Here is a 23,935-nt window from a genome sequence, read left to right on the forward strand (position 1 = left end):
TACATGCTGTGCTGCCCTGCTTCTTAACCTGTGACCACCACACCTTCCCACATTACAGGATGCATCATTTGAAAAGTTCAAGTTTGGCACTACAAAACCATGCCTGTAAACAGATTTTTTAAAAAACCTTAATTTATATAATACATCGAGAGCAACGTGCTAAGGCTAAACGTGCACTATTTTATTGCTTTCAGTGTATTATATCAGGTAATAAAGTACCCCGCCCAGTAACCTAACCCAGAGATAAACCAAACAACGGTTGGTTGCCCAGTCACACACACATCTACACTTGCTCCCTGTCACAGCAACCAAGCTGAGAGGCTAACGAAAGGTTAGAAATGGCAACAATAATCAAGTTCATGGGCATAAACTCGCATTAAACGAGCATTACCGCACCTCTGAGTCTCCATGTTGAACAAAGAGAGAGTGAAATAAACCACCACACTAACGGTCCCCGAAGCAAGCAACTCTTCCCACAAAGCTAATCGAAACTGTTGACTAGCAGTTTCCCCCATAGTCTGGCTTTTTAAGTGAAATGAAATGTACAAGCCGGGACCAAAAATGCCCTAATAAGTAGGCAACGGAACCTAGAGCAAAAATAGCTATCCCATTCATGACAGTGAATTACCCCCCCTCTATAAACAAGGGTTAAGGTTACCTGTCAGTTTGACTGATAAAGAAATCACTTGCTGCTAGCTATCTGGCTAGCATCTAATGCTAGTTCGCAACTTGCAGCATAATTGCTTCCTCTGGACGGGATTTAGATGGCAAAGACACGTCCTGCTTCAGGACAGTGTTGACTACCCTCACCTAAAGCACAAAATCACACGGAATGTTGACAACAAACGAAAAAAAAATATATAAATGAAGTGTGTACTGACCCTGTTGAAGCCTGAATGTACGAGGAGATGGCCGAATTTCCGCTTCCGTTCTCGCCTACAGGAAAGACCGCACCCCCTGTCGCTGTGTTTTCCTGCGATGGTAGTAGAGCTCATGAATAATTCAGTATCATTTAAAACACGCTTAAATTAAAGTACTAAAGCAGAACTATGCAAATATTTACACACAAGACTGTAGTCTTCAAAATCACATTAAGGTACTTCTAATATTATTCATCTTTGTAAGGAAAGAACTCCTTTTTTCAAGGCTTTTACTTATTTCTTTGTTTTGGTTTGTTTTGCATCTTTATTTTATATGAAAAGCCTGGACTTCATTGTTTTTGACATAATAATGAAGTCAAAAAGTAAACAGAAACTACAGTTTTTGCTATAAATGTGTACTTCACTGTGTTTATTCTTCTATATCAATTCAGGGTTACAGTTTTTTGAGACAAGAAACAAGAAAACTCATCAACAGACCAATCTCAGTAGTTTCTCAAGTAAAACACTAGACAAACAAAAGACTAAATGCACGTATAAACAACAGTGACACATATTTAACTAAATCCAGCCAAAATTACCTTCGTAAATTGTGTCACCGTTATCTTTAATATTTTTTTTCAGAAGTGCATTAGCTCAATTCATCCACAGAGGGGCAGTGTTCAGCTACTTGTAGCTTCAAATTAAACCATAATTGTCTGATTCCTGTCAGTGATCGTCAGAAAAGCAAAGGGGGCCCTTTAAATCAGAACAACATGGACTCCTGTTCTGCACCTGGGATGAAGATTCTCCTTTTATGTAGCAAATCTGAATGCTTTTGTTTCTTCTGCTGAATGTTTAGTGATGCAAACATTTCAGCATGACCCAAGAAAAGTTTAGAACTGTATATGCCCATTTTATCATACCATACCATACCATACCATACCATACCATACCATATAATTTTATTTCTAAAGCACATTTAAAAACAGCAATTACAGATGAACAAAGTGCTGTAATTTAACAGCACCATGAAATTGGAGAGGACAGACAAAAAAAGACACACACACAAGCACACACACACACACACGCGCACACACACACACACACACACACACACACACACACAATACACACACACACACACATACTGTAGCAGAGAACTGTGTGGTGTCGGTCTTGATTTTGGAGGAACAGCCTTGATTCCATGCCTGGTGATGGGCTATAAAGAAGAAAAAGCATGGGGAAGTGACAATGTAATTTAAACACTTAAAAGCAATTACAAGAATTTAAAAACACATTGTAAATGGAGACTCAAAAGAGGCTAAAACCGGAGTCGTGTGGTCTCAGTTAAAAATGTTGTAGCAGCATTTTGTTCTAGCTAGAAGGGCTGATGCCAATTAAGAGAGAATTACAACAGGGTGTTATATAAGCATTTATTTACTGTCTCTCTGAAAAGACAGACTTGATTTTAGTCAGCAGCATGACATGAAAAAACAGGATTTGATGATTGCATTGGCTGGTGATGATGAAGGAGAGCTCAGCGGGAGCAGAACTGGGACCACCAGGATTAAAAAGCGCCACTTCAGCCATCCTATCGTTAAACGCAGGCTAATTGGGTGCCAACCAGTCGAGGAGACTTAGAATAGAGGGAGCATTTTGAGAGATTCTCTTCAGCTTTGTCGCCAAATTGCCAGATTGCTGTTTGATAATTACCTTGAGTGGGCTAAAATACTTTATCTCAGTTGTAATGTGTTGTCTTTGAGATTTTTCATCAGTATTACAAAGGAAATTGGGACAAAATGTGACGTTTTGACAGCCATCTTGTAAACAAATATGGAAAGAGCTAATTAAAAATTATTTCTCTGCTGAGACTAGAAGTAAAAAAAAAATCACTGCTGTGAGGCAGCACGCAGCCAAAGTCCTAAGAAAAACGACCTATTACACCAGCTTAAAAATAAACAAGAAAAAAGTGAAGAAATAAGGGTTGACCTGACTTTGGCACGTGTGTGAACGTATTTCAAATGCAAAAGACAAAGTGAGACACCACATCTTGTTTGAACTGATATGTAATATGGAAAATCATCACACGTGTTACACATTTTGCATTTTGTAACACTTTCTTACACTTTGATTACAAAAGCGACACAATATCTACACTATATATAACCTTCTATGACCGACAACAAAGACAATCCTTGTGGCATAGATGTGGAAATCCCTCTGTGACTCATTACCCATCTGTGTGCAGTGTGTATATTTATATAATCAGTACAAATGTCAGATTTCATGAATGAAAGCAACTGTGTTCGGCTCAACTTGTATTAATGGGGAAAGGTGGGGTTTAGTTTTGGAGCAGTAAAGACCGGTTGTCACAACAGGGGCCAAATGACTCTATAGTGCAAGCATGAACATGAACACACACACAGACGTGCTGCTAGAAACCCGAGCAGAGACAGGCTCCTGTGATAGCAGCCTGTGTTTGGGTTACATAATGCGCAGCCGTCAGGCAATAATAGTACTGTAGCTTGTACGTATGAGTGAACTTTAGTGGGGTGGATGGAAAGAAGAGGCGGGTGTTAAAGCCATGGGGAGCTGCAGGAGAGGCCTGACCTGCAGCCGGTGCTAACAAGGAAAGAATGAAGTTGGGTTTGACAAAGCTGGGTTTTACGATGTCAGCTGTTAGCCACGTCAGTTTGAGCTGACAGGCAATAAAATGCAAACAAAATGCAATAAAGACGGGCAAGATTTATGCAAAAAAACAAACAAAAAAAAGTAAAAAATAAAGGAGGGAACAGAGAAACGGATAGAAATTGACACCAAATGTATAAAACTAAAAGTATAAAATTTTTTGCTTGAAGATGACTTGAAAAAGATACAATGTCATGGCATGAATGTAGAAATAAGATAAAACTGGCTTTTACAGATGGCTAAAAAAATATTTATCTATTTAATAATACGAAACACATTTGAAAGACTACTTAGTTTCTGGTTTTAAACTGTTTTTATTTAGTGCTGCTGGCTGTAAATTGATTTATGTTCATTTCATCTACTGTTTCTGTAACAGTAAATGATCTTAGCTGTTATGACAAATACACATGACCCATACTAGAGCATACATACATAACATTTATTTACATTTTAATCACACATAAAAAAAAGTTAAACTATTATTATTATACTAAAGAAAAACATAAACAGACACTTGTGATATTAACATTTAATAAACGAAAACAAGAAAATGATCAACAGTGATTGCTCTAATAGGCAATAAAGAGGTTTACATGTTACAACATAATCCCAGTAATTATTCAGGGATCAGAGCTTGATGGCCTCTTCCAGCCATTCCAGCATACCCGCTGATTATAACAGGAATCCTAGACAGCATGGGGAATTTCACTGACACACAGTCACTGACAAGGTTGTAAAGAGACGTGGAAATAAGGGAGGAGGGGGCAGGGTGCAGAAGGGCACAGCGTGAGTGACAGCTGGAATGAAGGAAAACGGGAGACGGTCTTCAGGATGATGGATCCAGTAAAATCAGTGAGTGTGGGAGGGGGCGCTAGCAGGGACTGTGAAGGAGACGTTTGAAATACTTTGTAGCTGGTTGTCGCATGTTTGCCAGAATAACACAGAAGAGAAAGTGTGTGTGTGTGTGTGTGTGTGTGGATGAGGGGGGAGTTTTGACACAGGAGTGGGAAAAGAGAGAGAGGGAGAGTTTGGAGTGTGTATATCCCCAGGGGAGATGCACACGGCCAATGTCTGGGTTTCCATAAACATCTAAGAGCGTATCTGCAAGGCAGCTGCGTGGATCAGCAGAGACAAGCCTAAAATACAAGCTTTGATTCCAGTCTAAACGTCAGTTTAGCAGCAGACGTACTACATATTTCTAGCATTGAACACAGAGGTTAGAAAAGTCTCGTTTTGATGATGAAAATAGTCGAGACAAACTGAACAGAGATCCTGAACAGAGAACCAGAAATGACAGTAAGTATTAAAGATCATTCTCGTCTGTTTGTGTCAAACTGTGTAAGCACTAATGCAAGAAAGATTAGACGTTTTGGATATACGTGTGTTTTGCTATGCATGTTCGTTTTGCAGAGTGATTTTACAGCTGTACACTAAGACAACATGCAGGTGTTGTGCTGATAGCTGCTTACTGCAAAAAGTATTTTATTGCCCCATCTAGATGCTTTAGATGTTTAATGCTTCTTTCAACTGTGTTAAAAGCATTAGCTCTATCAGGAATGGTATTAAAATCCTTTAGCTCTTGTTAATTGGTGGCAAATATTAAACATTTAATAACTAATATAAGTCCTCCTGATAAAACTCTATACTGATTCTGCACCAGCTCAGATAAAAAGGCAAAAATGATCTGCAAACTAAAGCTTGATCTACTTTAAATCAACCAAAAAGTTACAGAACAACTTTTTCTATTGCTTTAAAAGAAATAAAGAGCAAATGATGAATGCAATATAAGCAGACAACTGCAACCCATATTTATAGTTTGATGAAAATGATCTAAAATCGATAAGTATTCAAGAACAGTTTAATTCTAAGCCCATTTAAATATATGAATTAATATATGAACACAATCTGAAATTCTTGTTTAAAGTTAAGTCTCATGTATCTGTTTTATATTTTCCTTTCTAACCATTAGTAAGTTGTAAAAGTATTGTTTTCATAACATCTTGAAAGTCTGAAAAACGTTCAAGAGATGCATAATTCTTGGCACAATTGATCATATCAAGGCGATATTTGTCTCTCAAACTGGTTGAAGCTTTACATCTGATCTTTTCATTTACTTCTGAAGCAACAAAAAGCTGATGTACAGTTTCTTGTTAAAGTTTTACTTGAACTTTTCTATATTTTGACACATTACAGCCTCAAACTCAGTGTATTTTAATAGGTATTTGAAGTGATTGAGCATGATGGTGGCAGCCGTTGAAGTTGATGGAAGAAAAAGGACATATGTCCCCTTTAAGAAGAACAGCAACCCTGAACATACAACCAGAGTTACAATTGAAGCTGATTTATGTGTTAGAGTGAGTCAAATTTCAGACTTAAATCCAATTAAGAATCCAGAGAAAGACTTGGAAAAGATTTTCACCTCATAACCTCAACACACAGGTGGACGTCACTTGGTTATTCACTAACCAAGTGACTTCTGAATGTTTATTTAGGTTATTTAGAAGCATCAGAGTAAATTGGGACATTTCTACTTGTATAAAAAAAGGAGAAATTGGAAACCATGTGCTCTTTTCCTACTATTAATCCACACTCATTTTTATTTATGTAAAATCCCAACTTTAAGATGCAGTGAAGCCTGTGGTTGGAATGTTGAAAAACTTCAATATTCAGTACTTTTGCTGTCTGTGCCCAGCATCTTGTTTCGAACGGTTCCTCAGACATCACAAAGTAAACCTTCAGTGTCATTTTGCATCAACTGACCTTCTTCTGCAGCCACCTTCATTGCTCCGATTGAGCTAAAACGGGACTTACTGATTGATACCTGGGCGATAATTATTTCCACAGCTATATAAGCAACGGTGTGTTTGAGATTCGTCGCTTGGTTACACAACATGTGAAAGGTCACGAGTAAAAACATGCCAGCCACCTTTGATCACCTCATATTTTGTGTTAAGCTAGATTTCTAAGCTGTTGACACCCGGTTTATGTTGTGCGGAGGCTCTACTTCAAAGGAAATCACCGGGGATGAGACAAAGACTGATGATGGACGCAGCGGCTGAATGACAGAGCCAAATGGTCTGATTGTCCCAAAGAGACATGACAAGAATTAGTCTTGCCTATTGTAAACATCAGGGAAGATCAAACTAGATTAGCGGAAAGTAGTAAAAGAACACAATATGTTCCATTAATCTTTCTGCCAGGCGCTAGTCAGGGATCGTTTTCCAGCCTGCAACCGGAGAAATGAATAAGGATCTCGCTTTGCAATCAATAAGACACGTGAGACTTATGTTTTCCAGGTCTTGTCGTGTTTGCAGGTTCGTGTCGTGCTCCAGAATGTGCAGCCGTGGAGTCGCACTTCATTTTTCTTACGCTGTCCATCATCAAATGCTGATCAAACTGCAGATCTAATTTCTCTGGATGCTACAGAATCAAATCCTCGCCCTCTCACAGCTCTGACACAAAATCTGGATCTGTGTGTCTGTTTGCATACGACCCTCCAGGCCGAGGCAGCCAAGGAACTCGACGAGCTATGTTTCCTGTCAGCACAGTCCCTGCCCAGTCTGAAGGTGTCGAAGCATTTTCAGGTGCTGAAGCTCCTGGGAGAGGGATCGTATGGAAAGGTCATGCTGGCATTGCACAGGAAGAGAGGTCAGTGCATGACTGTAAGAGTGTGAAGTGCAGTCATGGGGTAGTTGTCTCTCTAATTGAGACAGTATGTGTGTTTGGTCAGCCTTTACTGGAGTCCATTTAATCTTTAGCGCTTCTGTAACTGTAATGAATGGCTCTGAAGCATTCCTCCGGGTAGAGTTGCAGCAGCTGGAGCAAAGCCGTGAAGCAAAGTTGCTCTGAGGGGGTTGGGGGAGGAAGGTGGGGGGGATTATATTTGTAAACAGTGTCAGTGATGGGCAGCACTTGCGATGCATAAATGATGAGAGGTTTTAAATAGTCCACTTCAATTCAAAACCTTCAACATTGCTTTAATTCCCACCAGGAACTCCGATGGCTCTGAAGTTCTTCCCACGGAAGTCCACCTCGCTCACCTCTTTCCTGCGGGAATACAACCTCTCCCTCGCTTACTGCACCCATCCCTCTCTGACCAGGGCCCTCGGCATCTTCTTCTCCACGCCGTCGTACTATGTTTTTGCCCAGCAGGCCTGTCTGTACGGGGACCTCTACAGCGTCGTTGTGTCAGAGGTCAGTTTGAAACCCAGAAAACATATCGTAAAAATCCATATTTTCCAAATCTGCAAAGCAGGATATACAGAAGCCGTGATGGTTATGCCGCACATCAGCTGTCTTCTCTGCTGATCCGCTCACTCTGAGCTCTTTATTATGCCAGTAAAAACTTGAGACAAGCCTGATAAGATCCCCCCAGTACACCTATTCCAGTGTTTGTGCCTCTGCCAGTAACACAGCAGAGAGCAGATAAGACAAAGGACAGCTTGCTTTAGGTGAGCAGGGATTTCCAAGAGCGTCACCGGCTGCTCTAGTGACGTAGATCTGATTCTCGGTGAGGCGCCGCTGAGGAGCTCCAAGACTTGTCAGATCACTATCGTCCACCAATGAGGAGAAAGGTCCATGTTTTAGGAAGAAAAACCCCATGTGAGTGGAACACTGTGGTTCTCATTTGGAAGAGTAGTGAGAATCAAAGTATAATGTGTAAAATCTGCTAGTGTAATCATCAGGTCCCAAAATAACATAGTGGAAATACAATCATTTAACTGAGGTTTAATGCCAATAAAATATCACCAACTGAAGTAGATAGTATTTTCTTTGCTTCTTACGTCTTTGTACTTTTATATCAGACAGTAGCTGCATTTAGTTGAGTCTACGACCTTCCACCCTTTAAGTCGAATAAGTTTAGCAAGTTTTAGATACTGAGCTTATCTCTTGTTGCTAAACCAACTGTATGAACTTTAGTTTCTGAGTTTAAATCAAAGCAATTTTCTTGTTGATTTCACCTGCAGTTAAAGCTTCAGTATCCAGTTAAACCACCTTCAAATGTTTTACATTGTACAGTGTAAATGCAAACTTTTATTTATTTGAAAATAATAAGTTGACTCAAATCATTTATCAAATTTCTATTAATAGTCACTATTAGTGGAATTTGTGGTTGAAAGGTCTTTCTAACTCGCTCTACTTGAGCTGGATTCATTTTGAAAAAGTACGTTTTTGATAATTGTGGCGTTTTTTTTTTGTTTTTTTTTCCTGTATTGGAAAGTACTCAGACTCAATAGTACATGTATCCAAGACCAGAACAAATGCTTTAGTTGAGTTTTTCTTTTCTTTTCTGGAGCCAGAGTTATATATCTTTTGTATATTTTGTGTATTTCAAGTATTTGATGTAACTAGCAATTCAGTGAAGTGGGACAAAGTGTTGTGGTGGTGCAGGAGTAAAGCACAACCCACATATGGAGACCTTAGTCCTCGACATGGCCGCCACAAGTTTGATTCCCAGCCTGACGGCTCATGGCTTCCCTCTCTCTCATTACCCACTTTCCTATCTGACCTCTCTCAAACAAAGGTCATGAATACTAATGAAACAGTAATTAAAAAAAAAACGAGAGATAGAGAGGACAAGTTACACATTGAATTACTTGATTTAGTACTGCTTACTTAAAATAAATTAGATTTTCTTACTCATTAATCTGATGCTTATTTTATTTATTTTTTGTCAGTTTGCATGATTTGAACTAATTAGATTTTACAGAGTAGATGATCAGGACGCTCTGTGTGCTTCAGGTCGGGGTGGACGAGGACTGCGTCCAGAGGGTGATGTCCCAGCTGAGCGGCGCTGTCACGCATCTTCACTCCCTGGGGTTCGTTCACCGCGACATCAAGCCCGAGAACATCTTCCTGTGCGACAGGTCCTGTCGCTGGGTCAAACTGGGCGACTTTGGCCTGACCCGAGCCGTCGGCACCACGGTCCGAGCCGTTTGGTACGAGTCTCCGTTCTGCACCCCTGAGGTCGAACCCGAAAAGGCGCTTGAGAAAGAGATGGAGAGGAGGATCGGGAAGGGGATGGAGGTGGAAGAGGTGGAGGTGCAGCTGGAGGACATCTGGATAACAGTGCAGCCCGCTATTGACAGCTGGGCCCTCGGCGTGCTCGTCTACTGCCTGCTGACCGGCTGCTTCCCCTGGGAGGAGAGCACGCACGACGACCTCGGCTACCGCAAATACAAGGCGTGGTTTGACCGCCAGGCTGAAAAAGACGAGGACGAAACGGGGTGTATTCAGGAGGCTGACAGTTACCAAATCATGGAGCAGAAGCAGAAAAGCAACCCTCCTCCCTCACAGTTTGAGGGCCTCAGCCCGCTAGTGATGACTCTTTTAAAGGAGCTTCTTCATCCCGACCCCAGACAGAGGGGGAGCCCGGAGGAGATCCTCAGCTACCTGGGCGGGCCGTGGCTCATGGAGACCGCGAGAGAGGAGCAGAGGAGGAAGGAGGAGGCTGAGAAGGAAGCCAGGAGCGTAAGAGAAAGAGGAGGCGTGGAGGAGGAGCTCCTCAGAGAAGGAAGAGGGGAGAGATGAGTTTTGTAGATAATGCTCCGATTCAAATGTACAAGGTGCTGCTTTTTACATGTCTGTAAATATCCTTCATCCAGGTTTCACTTTCACTGCTATAAATAGAGTTGGTTTGTTTTGTGTGTGTTCTTATGAATGAATTTCCTAGGAAGGATTTGAATTTGGTCAGATGATCAGCTCTTTTGTGTTGCGTACAAACAGCTCTGGTAAAACCGTTTTAATAAAAATAATTCTTCAAGAATTTCTTTCACCTTTCATGGTCTCAATATTCATCATAAACCACCACAGTTTATCTACTCAGCTAAGCCTTTGCACAGTGGGGTTATTCAGAGAAGCAGCCGAGAGGCACAGGATAGCTCTGGAGGAGATGCAGAGATTCACCGCTCGGGTAGGGGAGTCTGTCACTCTGTCAATAAAAAAAAAAAAGTATTTGTAGAGCGCTCCACTGATCTTTAACTGATAAAAAAACTACAAGAAATCCTCTTAATACTTCACACAGACATGCAGTGAACATGTTTGTGTGATCAAAATATTGTATTTGTATCTCTACATGCAAAACATTTTGTTTTTTCACAGATTAGACCTCATATCACCCAGTTTCACTGTGACTCATGACGGTGGCAGCATCATTCTGTGGAAGCGATTCCCTTCAGGGCAGCTGGCCGGAGCTGATGCATTGAGTACAAGCGCATTTTGGGAATGGAGAGTTGTAAAGGGACAGTGTGGATCAAAGCATGTTGATTTGTCAGAAGGGCCTAGTTAAAGCTAAGATATAAAAAGTATATGACAAAACTTTAAATTTATGTTCTCAGAGGATCTCCGTCCAATATGACTCAATTTGAGGCCTTTTGCATAAAACAAAGATATCCATTTGTAGATACACAAACCTGGTACCTAAAATGACTAAATACAACAAAAAGGTGGTTTTGCAAACAACTGACTCCATTTCTAGAATGTGCACTACTCTGTGTTGGTCTAACGCGTCATATCCCAATAAAAAACCTTGAACTATAGTTGCAACCTGACAAAATGTGAAAAGGTTTGACGTTATAAGTAAGCTCAGGAGACAGAGCAGGGGCATCTCGGGAGCAACTAAGAACTCTGCAGAAATAAAACATGCAAGCTCCCCACGGAAAAGCCTTGATTGGGATTCGAACCCAGGACCATTTTGCGACAATTCAGCATTTCTACAGCAGTGTCAACATATAATTTGCACATACTGTATATGGGTAAAACATAAAGCCTGGTTTCTTACAAACTGCACATCGGTGGAGGCTGGTGAAATCTTGGATTTGATGGAGCAACAGGTGCAGCTCAACAGCAAAGGCACATCTAAAATTAAATTGGAGTGAACAATACAGCGTGATATTATTACCATCTTGCTCTTCATCCAAATCTGTGTGCTGCTAATATGATTCATAGCTAGCTGTAAACAAAGAGCCAAGGCACTTATTTCAATCCATTTCAAAGCTTAAAGTCCCCTGTTTTAAACTCCATTTTTTTGACATATATATATATATGTATATATATATATACACACACACACACACACACACACACACACACACACACACATATTTGGACACAGAAATTGAATGGCTTGCACTCTTGCAAACCCCTCATTAGCCATGCTTTAATATTAGCTGCAAATCCACATAATTTTGGCACTAAACACAATAAACGATTAACTGCTTTAGAAGGAACTGAATTAAATTTAGCCTTACATTCCGTTAAGCAATGTCAATAATATCACCATTTCAGTTTGGAGTGGTTCCCTGCTAGTAGGAACTGTTAATGTGCAGTGTGTGTGTGTGTGTGTGCCAATGAGGTCTGCTAACTCCTGCTAAGGGCCACTCCAGATGGATTTATAAATAGATCTCAGGCCCATCTCTTCACACGGTGTGCACATCATCACTTCTCTGACTATCTGCACACTGCAGGCCTGCGAATGCAGAAGCAAGGCCTTCTCGGCGTCCAGAAGCTTGCAACACAATCTGGTAGAATATTCAAATCATTACCCTTCCCTTGACCTATTTTATCCTTTAACTGCCAGAGCTTATGCAGATTTTCTTTTCTTTCTTACACAGATATTTGATGTTTCTCACATTTTGCCTCTGACCTTCTTTCTGCGTGTTGTCTTCCTCTCAAACCTTCAACCTCTGCAGGTCTGTCTTTAATATTTAATATCACACATTTTGTGATGATTCAGCCACATACGTCAGCGTATTGTACTTCAAATGATAGACACAAAGCAGTACATATTTGAGAAGTGGAATTAAAATGATTTTAAATGAGCTCCTTCCGTGACAAATTGCTGCATCCTAAGCGCAAAAAGGAGTGACAGCAGAGATCCTTCCTTCCAGCAGCTGTCAGACCCCATAGCCACCACCGCTCCCAACAAACTCAGTGAGTGCGTTCGTCTTTGCTGGTGTTTGCACAGTTTTATTTTCACAAATTGTGAACGGTCCGTTTCTTTAAATGCACAAATGCTCTGCTCTACCCTATTCTATTGTAGCTCCTACTTAAGTATTTAACTCCATCAATCTTTCTATTAGCTCTGACCAGCTGTCCTGCTCCCTGCAGAAGAAACGTTTCACCTGAGCATGATGCTGCCACCTCCACCATATTTTATGCTGGGGATGGTCTCTTCAGTTAGTTTTGTGTGGCACATAGCATGTCTGATGCTATGATCATCTGATCATAGCATCTTCTTCCACATGTTATGTCTCCTAAATGTGGCAAACTGTGCAGGACACTTTAGTTTCTTTCATTTTACACAACTAATGTTTGTCCAGTCAGCAGATTTTCCCTCCTGAGAATCTGGAAGACGGACAAAGTTTGGGATGTTGTTTTGTAATCTAATACTGCTTTAAGCCTTTCCACAACTTTCTCTTTCTGACCTCTCTCTTCATGTTCTTTGGTCTTCATGATGTTTGTTCACCGTTAACAAACATCTGAGTCTTTCACAGAACAGCTGGACTCATATTGAGATCAATTTACACATAGGTCGACAGACTCTGTTTACTAATTTATTTCTGAAGGCTAGAAATAAATTAGTGTTATCAGAATAAAGGAGTTGAATACAGAAAGCATGCCACACTGTCAGTCGTTTTCTTAATAAAACCATTTTTATTCCAGCCCAAAACTGGAATAAAATACACACCACTTTGTATCTCATAAAACTCCACAAATTATTGGGGAAAAAATTAAATCTGTTTACAACATAACAAAACGTGACACAGTTAACAGTTGGGTGTACGCTTGCGGTGCTATGCACCTCCCAAGTCGACGGTCAACGTAACGGATACTCTGTTTTCTGAGAAAACAGAGAAGGAACAAGGCTCGTGTGACACCGAGTTGTGGAGCAAAAGGAGGAGCACGGCCTGACGAGTGGAAACACATGCTGTCAGCCGCAGGGGCCACAGAGAGGAGCCAACGCAAAGATGCTGATCGAAGTGCAAATCTGCTGGAACGCCAGCAGGACAGACAGTACCTGGGATTAGGAAAACAGGAGAAACAGGGACAGCTAGACACTCGGACTGCTGGAGCTCGAACAAAAACCCCATGTAGAGCAGCGGTGGATTGGTTTACTTTTGGATGTTCTTCCAGGTCCGCAAATATGAGGGACACGCAATCTTAACAGGACACCAAAGACACTCGCATTTATTTTTGTAATGTCAACAGAACTGTGATCTCATGGTGCTGGTGTGAGGAACGCTTAATCGTAAAAGTTTGTGCTTTTTAGGCTTTTCAGCTTTTAATGAATTTATGTAAATAATTGAACCGTGCTTTGCTTATTTTAGATGGCGGTACTTTTTATATTTTAAAAAAATTAAGAACAGTAGAATGGATGCAAATAAAATAGCCATAAAATTGTCAAAAACAAAACACATTTTGGCAAAAGGAATCTCATATGGACCTCTCATGAAAATGACACTCAAAGAGCAGCAAAACGGGATTTCAGTAGACGTAGGACAAAGATCAGGAACCTTCTTTGTCACCCACCTGCTTGTGACGCAAAACGAGAAAATGCAACTGGAAAACTACTCAATTATCAGTCAAGTGCAGAGATTAACAGCTATGATTAATTTCTGGTTTTGTTTACCAGAACTCCTGCACCTCATTAAGCTAAATCGAACATGAGGACTACAGAAGAGAGGAGGAGGAAGCAAGGCGTGTGTCAGGGTGAGAATGGTTCAGGTTGAGATGCATGCGGCGCTGGCGTCCATCCTGACATGCCTTCCGACTAATAAACAAGTAGGGAAATTATCTGCTGTTTACAGTCTGGTATGCGTGTTTTATCCATCCTAGCTGGGCCACCTGCCTCATTTACTCGCCTCTTTCTTTGACCCGTCTCAGCTCTTTTTGTTTCTCACGTGGAAGCGCCTTGAGCGGGCCGGCACGTTGATCCGATCCACCCCACCTGCCTCTGCTCAACCTTCCTTTTGCTTAGTCTGCCCCCATCTGTCAAGCTGTCATCGGCGTCAGCCGGTCGACCTTGTTAGAGCCCCCCCCCCTCCCCCCACTGCCTGTCCCCAGATTCAGCGTAGCCCCAATATGTCAAGGGGATGATGAGTGTGTTCCCCTTGAGCCAAGCTGCCAGAGCAGAAGCCAGTGCTAGCGATGTCGTCCCAAACTTCAGGAGTATGTGTGGCAATATTTATATTGGTCGAGTCCACAGAAGCCAATCGGATCAGGTTTCCGTCCCGCAGCAGCTGTACCCGGGTTTCTGAGACAAAAGGTCAGAAACTGTGGCCTTACACTGCACTCACTTTCATCATCCATCGCGTGAATTGATGCCTGAAAAGCTTAAAGAACAGCTTGTTTGAAATGTATGGTGGTATAAACACTTGGTTAGAAAAAATAACAGAACGGTATTAATACAATGAACTGTCTCACATTGTTAGTTTTGTTTTGTGGCCTTTTGGATTTATTTTCTCTTTGAACAGTGTTATTCTTTTCCCGTTATTTTTACCTTTTCTAGTCCCAGTTCAGCTCTTTGAATTTATTATTCACCTCAGTCTGCTGTTTCCTCCCTTTCACTCCAGTCCTCTATCTTTTGATTCCTCTCTGCACACACTCTCATCCAGCTGTTTTCATTTTCCTCTGACTGATCCTTGTAGTTGCTTTGTCAGGTCCACCTCTCCATCATTTATAAGTTTCTTGGTTCTCATTGTCCTCCACTGGTTCCTTGCTTCGTTTTCCTCGTTGGGTCCATTGCTCTGGCCGTTCCAGAGCTTTTATGTCCTGTTTCACCTGCAATCATTATAATCATTAAAAGTGCAACTTTTATGAACAAAATGTTTTAAACATGGTTACTAAAACTGCCAATATGCCCTCATATGGAAGCATGAGACAAAAAAATAAATCAATCACTCAGAACCAGGAGGAGAGTCTTAGCGCTGTCAATCACCCTTGTGTAGACTATACTCACATCCTTCCCTTGCTCTCTGCTACGCTATGGCTGGTTCACAAGAAAGGAGCCTGCCATGAATGTTAAGGCTAGTTAGCATTGCCACCGATGATGACATGGTGGCCAAGAAAACTAGCCTTACACTGGAAAAAACTAAATAGATGCCAATCCTGGAAGAAAACCTGACAAAAAACTTGAAAGAGACTATAAACAACATTAGTCTGGGCCAGAGGTTCACCTTCCTGTATGAGAATACCACTCAAAGTTCAGTCTGATATAAACAGATGGTTTACATCAAAGCGTATTTGTGAGTCACAATGATCAAAATTAAGATTTAAAAATAGACCTTCATCCAATCTAACTGAGGTTGAGCTATTTGGGAAAGAAGAATGCAAAAAAAAAAATATATATATATCTGCCTTCTGGATTTGAAAATCTGGTAGTTATTCTAACAGACTTGCACAGGTAATTGTAGCAAAAGTAGTTTCCACAAATTGTTGATGCAGACAAGCAAATAAAAAAACCGAACACCACACTTTTCCTTTCACTCACAGTATCCTCTGTTGATCTATGACATAAGACCCTCAAAAAATATCTTCAAGCCTGTGGATGTTGCGTGACAAAATGCGAAATATTTCAAATGATATGAATGCTTTCACCACGTTCTGCAAATAAAACCAACGTGTCCCCACCACTGCCGCTGCTTCACGGATGCCTTTTGCGCATCATCATACTGCGATTACTTGTCCACTCAAGAAGAGGACGTTCCAGGAGGCTCAAGCTGATGACAGAGGAACTTATCACGGCTTATGATGGATCAGGAACCATCTAGAAATGCAGTATAAGCACGGCGCCATTTCCACCAGTGTTTTAAAGAACAACATGCCAAACCTACCAACAGAAATAAGCAAAGGTGATAAAAATTATATAACTGAACTGTAATTGGAATAAGCAAACAAATATGATCTTTGCTGTTTGAAATTCTTGGCCTGACTTGGATAAACATGAAAACACATCTTGCACAGATCAAGAGGAGAACATGTTCCTGTGACAGTTGTGTCTGTGCTTCAGCTATGGTTCTCTTCACATGTCACTGGACTGATTGACTGGTTATCACACTGTTACGTAACTAGCACAATTAAAAGTTTCAGTCCAAACTCAACTGTTTACGTTGATTTTCATTAAATGCTTCTTACAGGAAAAGGAGATGGGCGGTTATCCAAATGTTTAGACCTCAGTCACACTTGTGTGCCTCACATTAAAGTAGCATAGTTGTTAAATACTACAGAGATACATGGCTTTCAAGCTGTATTTTACAGCCATGTAACTTTTATAAAACATGATTTTTGCATAGTTGTAAAAGCTGTCACTATGTCACAGCAGTATAAAATGAGACAGATAATCAGTGAAAACAAATCTGACTTCACCTCTTCCTGGTGCTGCTATTACTAGGAGGAGCTCCTGGTCAAAAACAACCAAACCAATCAGAGCGAGGAGGAAGGTCTTAGTGTTGTCAGTCAGTCTCGTAGCTCTGCTTCGCATGCTAATAGTGGAGAAACAACTTACCGTTACAGAAAGACTGTTTATACGCCAACATCAATGTGTACGCTAACTAGCCTGAGCATTCACAGCAGGCTCTGTTGTGGTGAACTAGCTGTAGTGCAGCAAAGAGAAAGGGTGAGGGTGTGAGCAGCTTGTACACAAGGAGGATTGACAACGCTAACACCCTCCTCCTGATTGGTTGTTCCTGATTAAGCTGTGTATTCCTGAAATCAGCACTGGGAGTACTGGGAGAAGACGGAGAAGCTTGATTTTTTTTCCCTCTTTTACCACATTGTCACCACACAGTGACAGTTTTCACACATAAAAAACATATATTTTATTATAGTTTTAAGAAAATAGCCTGTCCTGGTAATTTGACCTTTTGCTCATACAAGCTGCCACAATATTCTTTTATATTCTTGATTTTATTTTTGTCTTTGAGAAGCATTTTGTGATTATGTGATTATGCATTTTGTGAGCATCTGTAATTAGTGACAGATAAATAAATTTTACTTACTTACTTGCAATTTATTTGACATGTTGATGACAGGGTTCTGCTACAACATTGTGCTACTTTAATGTTGTGGCAGGCTAGCAGTGTTGTCTTACTGTCATGCTAAACTATGCAGGCACTTAATCTGCGCTGATGAAGATTTAATACAACTCTGCATTCCCGATGCTTGGAGAGGCTCCAAAGACAGCTGGTCCACCCATATTTTTGTTATTTTGTTTATTTATTCAGCTAATAATTTAACCTCCTGACATCTTTCGTGCACTGTGCATAAAGAATTTAACTCCCAGATGTTTAGGTGTTGATTGGAGGTATGAAAACAACATGAAGATGGTGACATCATGGCAAAAGTACTGTATCACGTTCTGAGTGCTGAAATTTTCACCCTTGGTCCTAATTCACATGTAAAATATACAGCAGGCGTCCATCACAAGCAACACAAGTGGTTCATTTATATGACAGGACTTCATTTCTAAGCAAGGAGCAAGACTGAAGATGGTGTCACAGAGGCTGTGGGATATTTCAGATAGCTAAATTCAACAACACAAAACAAAACAGGTTATCTGTTGGAGCATTTTCTTGACTGGGTCAATCAGTAGTACACCGGTATTCTGTTCAAATCTAATTTATGGAACATCCTTAATCATGAGATACAACTCACTGAAAGAGAAGCACAAAAAAATTAACAATTTCAACTTCAGCAGAAACCAAGGCACACATGTCAGGTTTGTGAGATTTCTCTACTTGCCAAATCTGACGTGAACTGAGTTTGAAAACTGAAATGATCATGGTGTGAGCATACATGTGAAACCTTTTCCATTTCTTGTTTTTTCTTTCAAAAATGCAGTCAAGAGGGAAGTTGCAAGACCACTGAACATGAATGGACCAGTCCTTAAAGCAATATATATTTTATATGTGCATTGCTCCACCTACTGTTTGTGCAAAGTATCACAAAAACAGGCAACATCCACCCACAAGTACTTGGGGTTTTCAATCCCCACATAATATCACAGAATAGGAAATATACCAATGTTTTTGTCTCTATTTTTACACAAACACATTGCATAATCCTGAGAGCTGAAAAAAACCTTCAGCTACTTGATGAATATAATATATTGTAGATCTTGTCACACTGAACTCAGAGAAAGAAGCCATTTCTCCAAAGCTGCAACATAAAAAGACGTGTGAGCAAGTTGGCCTACCAACCCGACTCAGTGGCACCAGTTCTGTCTGGAGGAAAGAGCCAAATTTCCAGCAAACTACTGTGAGAAGCATAAAACACACCCAAAAGATTTGACCCAATTTATCCATTTTTAATCCCTTTTTTCGAGTATCAGAATAATAAACTTCCTTTGTTCTCTGACTTAGTTTTCTGGAAGCAGAAAATAGAAAGGCTATAGGTCTTTTCATGCAATGTAAATACATTTCGAAATTATTTCAGTTTGTCTTTTGAGAAAGTAGAAAAAAATGTTTTTTTTATCAGGATGGGAAGGTTCCCTTTTTTAAATAAAGTTTAATCTACAACTTGGGCCTAAAACAAACAAACTGCTCACATATTTAACTTTAACTTTAAAAATGGTCAAAGCCAAAAGAAGGTGAAAGGATGCAAAGCTTTAAATTTGAGATTGTGGTGGAAAAAGGATGAAAACATGGTTTCTGTGATGGGAAAGAGGAGGAGGAAGAAAGTGAAGAGGAGGAGGGTGCAGGGGATGGAAGGAGGGGAAAGAAGAGAAGACAAAAGATCCATAAAAACAGAAAGCACTTGTGGAGGACAGCAAAAGTTGTGAGTATGAGTTCATTACTTTCTCAAACAAATTTTTACACATTATGTCGTAAATACACGTTCAGGATCATCTGCAGGCTTCCAAAAAACACCGACTGTAGGAATTATCCATCTGTCTAGGAGCTTGTCTTGTTACATTTGTTACAGACATATAAGTTGTGCAATTTATGATTAATTGCAACGTTAACGTCAAGAGAAAACAAAACAAAAAAAACAAAAAAAAAAAAACATTGGTCCTTGACAACCAAACCTATGCGGAGAAACGAGTGTACGACAAAACATTCGAGTTCAGATTGGCCAGTAATGTTTTGTAAAGTTTGGAAGCAGTAACATGTTTTCTGAAGAGAAAGAAAGCTGGGAAAGAATGTGAGAGTGTAGGAGAGGAGGGGTTGAGGGGCGCTCAAACAGGGCACACAAAAGAATAAAAAAAAAAATCACATTCTTTTGTGGGGACTCACATTTTGGACTCTAAAGTTGCTCTGACACATTGCGCATGGAATGATGCTAGGCGGGAGAGAAGGAAGGGAGGAAAAGAGATCAAGGAGTCAGGCGGAGAAGGAAAAACACATTTACAGAGGTGAGGTGTTTTCCTTCGCTGCTCCACTGCTACTTTATCAAGCTGTTTACAAGCCTCCAATAAATACCAGATTAAATAAATGTTGGAAAATTACATCAGGCACTTTTACAGCTACGATAACTTCCCAAAACATGGCTCTCCGCAGCACATCTGTGTTTTCTTGCCAAAGGAAAACTTTCAAGGAAAACATTACTGTGGCTCAGAATGTGGGGAGCATTCACACAAGCCTGGGATTGGAGGAAACATAAACAGCATAGTGAGGATATTGAGTAGTTCCACCGTATGAAATCATCCTGACTCTTTTCCTCTTCCTCCAGCTTGTAAAGCTCACCTCTCACAAGTTGAAGGAATGGGCAGCTTCCCAGCGGTCCTGCTCCTCTGCGTTTTCCACGGTAACCGCTGCCAAAACGAACACACAAATCATCCTGTTTAATTACGACCGAGTTGATTTGTTTTTGCATCCTGCGAAACATTCCCCTCCTCTGGTTTCTGTTCCACAGCGCTCACAGCTGTAGTCCAAGCCCAGGAGACCGGTAACGACCTTTTCCTCCTAAGTCGCACTCTTGATCGGGACAAGCGAAATCTCTCAGTAGAAGGATGTTGTCCCAGTCTAATCCTGTTTTCTTTCCTTATTTCCAGTGCCACCTGGAGATATCCCATTGCCATCTCGTAAGTGTCTCTCTTTTAGGGGAGCCAAGTCTGGATGCTTTAACAATAAGTCACTCTGAGCCAATAACAAATTTGTTGCAAAGATCGCAGCAGAGATTGCAGTGGTAAAGGTTTTTAAAGATACATCCAAAAACTGCAGCTTACCGAGTTCGAGACATGAGAACATACTGACTGACAGACTTGACGAAATGCTACTGTCAGTCTCCTCTTGATGCTGGCGTGGGGATGTTGCAGGAAAAAGATTCTACACGCTACAGATTCTGGTTGAACAGCAAAGCTTTATAACAATGCTGTTAAAAAGCTTACGTCAGCACGACCAAATTGCGAAGAACTCTCTGCCCAATCACAGTGAAATCCCGATCGCTGGACAGCACCCTGTCTACAGGGTGCTGGCCAACACGCTCCCTCCCCACAGCTTACATTATCAGATGCCTGTCTCCCTGATATAGGCATGTTCAGGTCACGGCGGTCGTATGTCTGCTAAGGCATCCGGAGTCCATTTTTGAAAGTTGTTTTTTGAACTCTCCTCTTGCCCATTGCCAAAAAAGTCGTCATGCGTGATCAGACACTACACCACATCGGTTCAGATCTCCTAAGGTTTGTTTGTTCTCAGTCTTTTACCTCAAAACCTTCAGTCGCCTGCCTACAGGGACCAGAATGTTTCCGTTTCCTGACACTGATAAATATACCCACTAAGTCTACTAAATACAGAGTCAGTAGAATCTTACTGACACATATAGTGAGTTGGTGCTTTGTACTGCGCTAATTGTCATTAGGAATGGGAAAAAAATATAATGCAGAACGCCTCAAGGCTTTATTCTTGGGACACTTTTATTAAATATTTATGGTCCCTTTCATTAGATGTATATTTTTATCCCAGTGCTTCAATCACTGCATTGAGTCTCTGTTTGTAAGAAGATCAATGTTCAGTATTCTTATTGGTCACTAAGGCACCGAGTCTTATTGGACCCACATATATCTTAGAGCATGTGGTCAGGTATAAAACCCATAAATGATCCTCAGATATACAGATCCCTTTTCACTCTTTATTTCACAGGATCAAAACTAAACAAAGTGAGGCAATATTAATTTCTATGATCTTGAGACCAGAGATGTGCCGGAAAATTAGTCCTGCTTCTTTAAATCTAGATTAGAACATGATTGTTTGCAGCAGCTTAGTGAAGCCGAGATATCATTGCATCGATTTGCTGTTTCCTGTTTGTTTCAAAGCTGCACTTACAACTTTTTTGCTTTTTATGCGATGCTTAGATGGCTCTATTCTTTTCTAATTTACTTTCTTACTGTTGCACGCTCAGACTGCAGGGAGGAGATGTATCCTTGCACCAGGATGTACTCAGTTCACAGACCCATCAAGACGTGTCTCGGCAGACTTTGTCTCTACAGGTGACCTGAAACCTTCACGGACATTTAATTTGGGCTCTTTAGTAGCAGTTTCATTTCAAGAAGTTCTTGATGTTGCTTTAGTCATCACAAATTTATTTTAGATGAGGTTTGCCTTCATATTTTCTGCCCTGTTAGTATTTATTTAAAGTCTATAAAGGTCTTTTCAAGTGTTTCTTCCTACTGATTGCTAATTTCCTGTTCAACACGGGACCATTCTCAAAGCTGTTTTCTATTTTTTTTTTATTTTTATTAAGTGTCTTCAGCCAGAAATGTCTTCAGGATGGCTATGAGACAGAAGATTCTTCCTGCCCACAGCCATCAGTATCTGCAACAACTCTTTGAAGAGAGTTGTACGAGTTAGAACGACAATTAAATTCCCTCTGGGATTACAAAAGTGTTTTTAAATTTGACATTCACACAAAACAGGTTCTAATCTCGATGGATTAGTGAAAGAGTCTTTCATCAAGACACTTTTCAGACAGATCTAAGAAAAACAATAAAGATTGAATTGAATTATAAGGTTCTACATTTTTTCTAAAAATTCCCTATTATACTAGTAATATTTTTAAATTAATTATGAAATGCCCTTCTAATTGCAAAGCTTTATTAAACACTATTCTGACACAAAGCCGTGTGTTTATGTTTTCTTCTGCTGCTGAAACAGCCTTCCACGCGTTTATGTGATCAACAACGAGATCTGCGTTCGGACGGTGTGCCAGCAGGACGAATATCTGAAAGGTGAGAAAATCTTTGTTTAAAAAACACTTTAAAAAAAAAGAAAAAAAAAGGGGGATAGTTATCCAGACTTCTGCCATTTATGTTTATTTGAAAAAGGAAGTAAGTTAGGAAAAGATGGATACATAGGAGAAGACAGGAAGAAATTAAAGAAGGAAGAAAATGGACAGAGAAGGACACAAAAAATGATGGAAGAAAGGATATTAGGAGTAATTAAGAAAGGAGATACAAGGATGGGAAGGAGGGAATGAAGAAGAAAGGAAGGACACCATAAAGAACAATAAAGTCAATAAGGTCGTGAAGAAGAAAAACAGAAAGGATACAAGAAATGATGGACAGAAGAAGCAAAGGAGGGCTGAAGAAAGGATACAAGAATGGAAGGAAAAAGGAGGGAAGACAAGGAGGAAGCAAAGTCACAAAAAAGTAAATCAAAGATGACTGAAGATAAGGGAGGGAAGGAAGATACAAGGAAAAAAGAAAGGAAAAGAAGGAAGAACAAAATCTAATTAAAAATAAAGATGGAAAGAAGGACATATGGAAGGAAGCAAAGCAAGAAAGAATTAGTACGGGAACAAAGAAAAAGTGAGGCAGGGACACAAGTAGGTATACAAAAAAGGAAAAAAAGGACATAAAAAGGGACAAAAAGAACAATTGACAAAAGAGTAGAGAATTTCATACCAATCCAGACCTGACGAACAAATTCCAACAAATTCAACTTTTCAAGACTTTTCAGAAAAACTGTTCAATACCAGAACATGAAAACATGTCTGCTTCCTTTCTGACAGCTGAACTGTGCAGAGAGTTGTCTGGGTGGCCCAGACGTATTGCGAGGTCTTCTTCTGGGACGCGCTGCCGCAGCCGTCGCAACAAGCCCAAGACCTGGGCAAACCAGGCCTGATGCGGCCCAGATTTCCTCCATCAGTGAGGATGGTGCATCAGGTGGAACAGCAGAACCATAAAGCCAATACTCAGCAGGAGCAGATCTCCTCCTTTTCAGTTATGTCTTTATTCATGTATCAACCTTTTTATTGTCTGTGAATCCTGATGTAATGCTCCGCTCACGAGAGTTTTGGGTCTTCCGTGGTTTATGATCCATTGAAGGTACTGTAGTAACGAGTTGTTTTATGTTAGAAACAAAAAGTAAAACTTCACTGAAAACATACTTACTGACAGTCCAGTTTTGTGCTCACCAGCTTAAGCAATAAAATACAACAAAACTTGATTCTGA

At 40.4% G+C, this 23,935-nt stretch overlaps 3 protein-coding genes across 8 annotated transcripts in view; 2 read left to right on the plus strand and 1 right to left on the minus strand.

Annotated features, from left to right (window-relative positions):
* Positions 1-969, minus strand: part of epn1a (epsin 1a) — a 26,162-nt gene extending 25,193 nt beyond the window's left edge. For 4 of the 5 annotated variants that reach the window (XM_015049807.1, XM_015049806.1, XM_015049805.1 and 1 more), the window contains exon 1: positions 882-969. The gene's annotated coding sequence lies outside the window, so the exon portion shown is untranslated. Of the gene's footprint in view, positions 1-658; positions 753-881 lie in introns of those variants that run through there. The other variant, XM_015049804.1, reaches the window with a different exon arrangement.
* A 3,197-nt stretch (positions 970-4,166) lies between these two features.
* Positions 4,167-10,328, plus strand: sbk3 (SH3 domain binding kinase family, member 3). The gene is made up of 4 exons (XM_015049769.1): positions 4,167-4,844; positions 7,049-7,196; positions 7,540-7,742; positions 9,291-10,328. Exons 1-4 carry the CDS (start codon positions 4,839-4,841, stop codon positions 10,077-10,079), a joined length of 1,146 nt encoding a protein of 381 aa, XP_014905255.1. The 5' UTR covers positions 4,167-4,838; the 3' UTR covers positions 10,080-10,328.
* Positions 10,329-19,215: 8,887 nt separating this feature from the next.
* mfap5 (microfibril associated protein 5) lies at positions 19,216-23,929 on the plus strand. 2 transcript variants are annotated; one of them, XM_015049795.1, is made up of 7 exons: positions 19,216-19,322; positions 20,217-20,291; positions 20,400-20,432; positions 20,539-20,568; positions 21,885-21,972; positions 22,637-22,710; positions 23,493-23,929. In XM_015049795.1, exons 2-7 carry the CDS (start codon positions 20,249-20,251, stop codon positions 23,603-23,605), a joined length of 381 nt encoding a protein of 126 aa, XP_014905281.1. In that variant the 5' UTR covers positions 19,216-19,322; positions 20,217-20,248; the 3' UTR covers positions 23,606-23,929. The 2 variants fall into 2 exon arrangements, with proteins under 2 accessions (XP_014905281.1, XP_014905280.1); XM_015049794.1 differs by lacking the exon at positions 19,216-19,322 and adding an exon at positions 19,373-19,899.
* The last annotated feature ends 6 nt before the right edge of the window (positions 23,930-23,935 follow it).

The sequence above is a fragment of the Poecilia latipinna genome, unplaced genomic scaffold (genome assembly GCF_001443285.1).
Source record: "Poecilia latipinna isolate Pla-1442-1.1 unplaced genomic scaffold, P_latipinna-1.0 Scaffold960, whole genome shotgun sequence".
Taxonomy (NCBI): domain Eukaryota; kingdom Metazoa; phylum Chordata; class Actinopteri; order Cyprinodontiformes; family Poeciliidae; genus Poecilia; species Poecilia latipinna.

Excerpts from the sequence above, each read along its gene's own strand:
- sbk3 (XM_015049769.1), top strand. Across the intron at positions 7,197-7,539 it reads GGCATTGCACAGGAAGAGAG|GAACTCCGATGGCTCTGAAG; the intron begins GTCAGTGCATGA and ends AATTCCCACCAG. Across the intron at positions 7,743-9,290 it reads ACAGCGTCGTTGTGTCAGAG|GTCGGGGTGGACGAGGACTG; the intron begins GTCAGTTTGAAA and ends TGTGTGCTTCAG.
- mfap5 (XM_015049794.1), top strand. The coding sequence starts at position 19,821 with ATGATGCTAGGCGGGAGAGAAGGAAGGGAGGAAAAGAGATCAAGGAGT. Across the intron at positions 20,292-20,399 it reads GCTCCTCTGCGTTTTCCACG|CGCTCACAGCTGTAGTCCAA; the intron begins GTAACCGCTGCC and ends TCTGTTCCACAG. Across the intron at positions 21,973-22,636 it reads GGCAGACTTTGTCTCTACAG|CCTTCCACGCGTTTATGTGA; the intron begins GTGACCTGAAAC and ends CTGCTGAAACAG.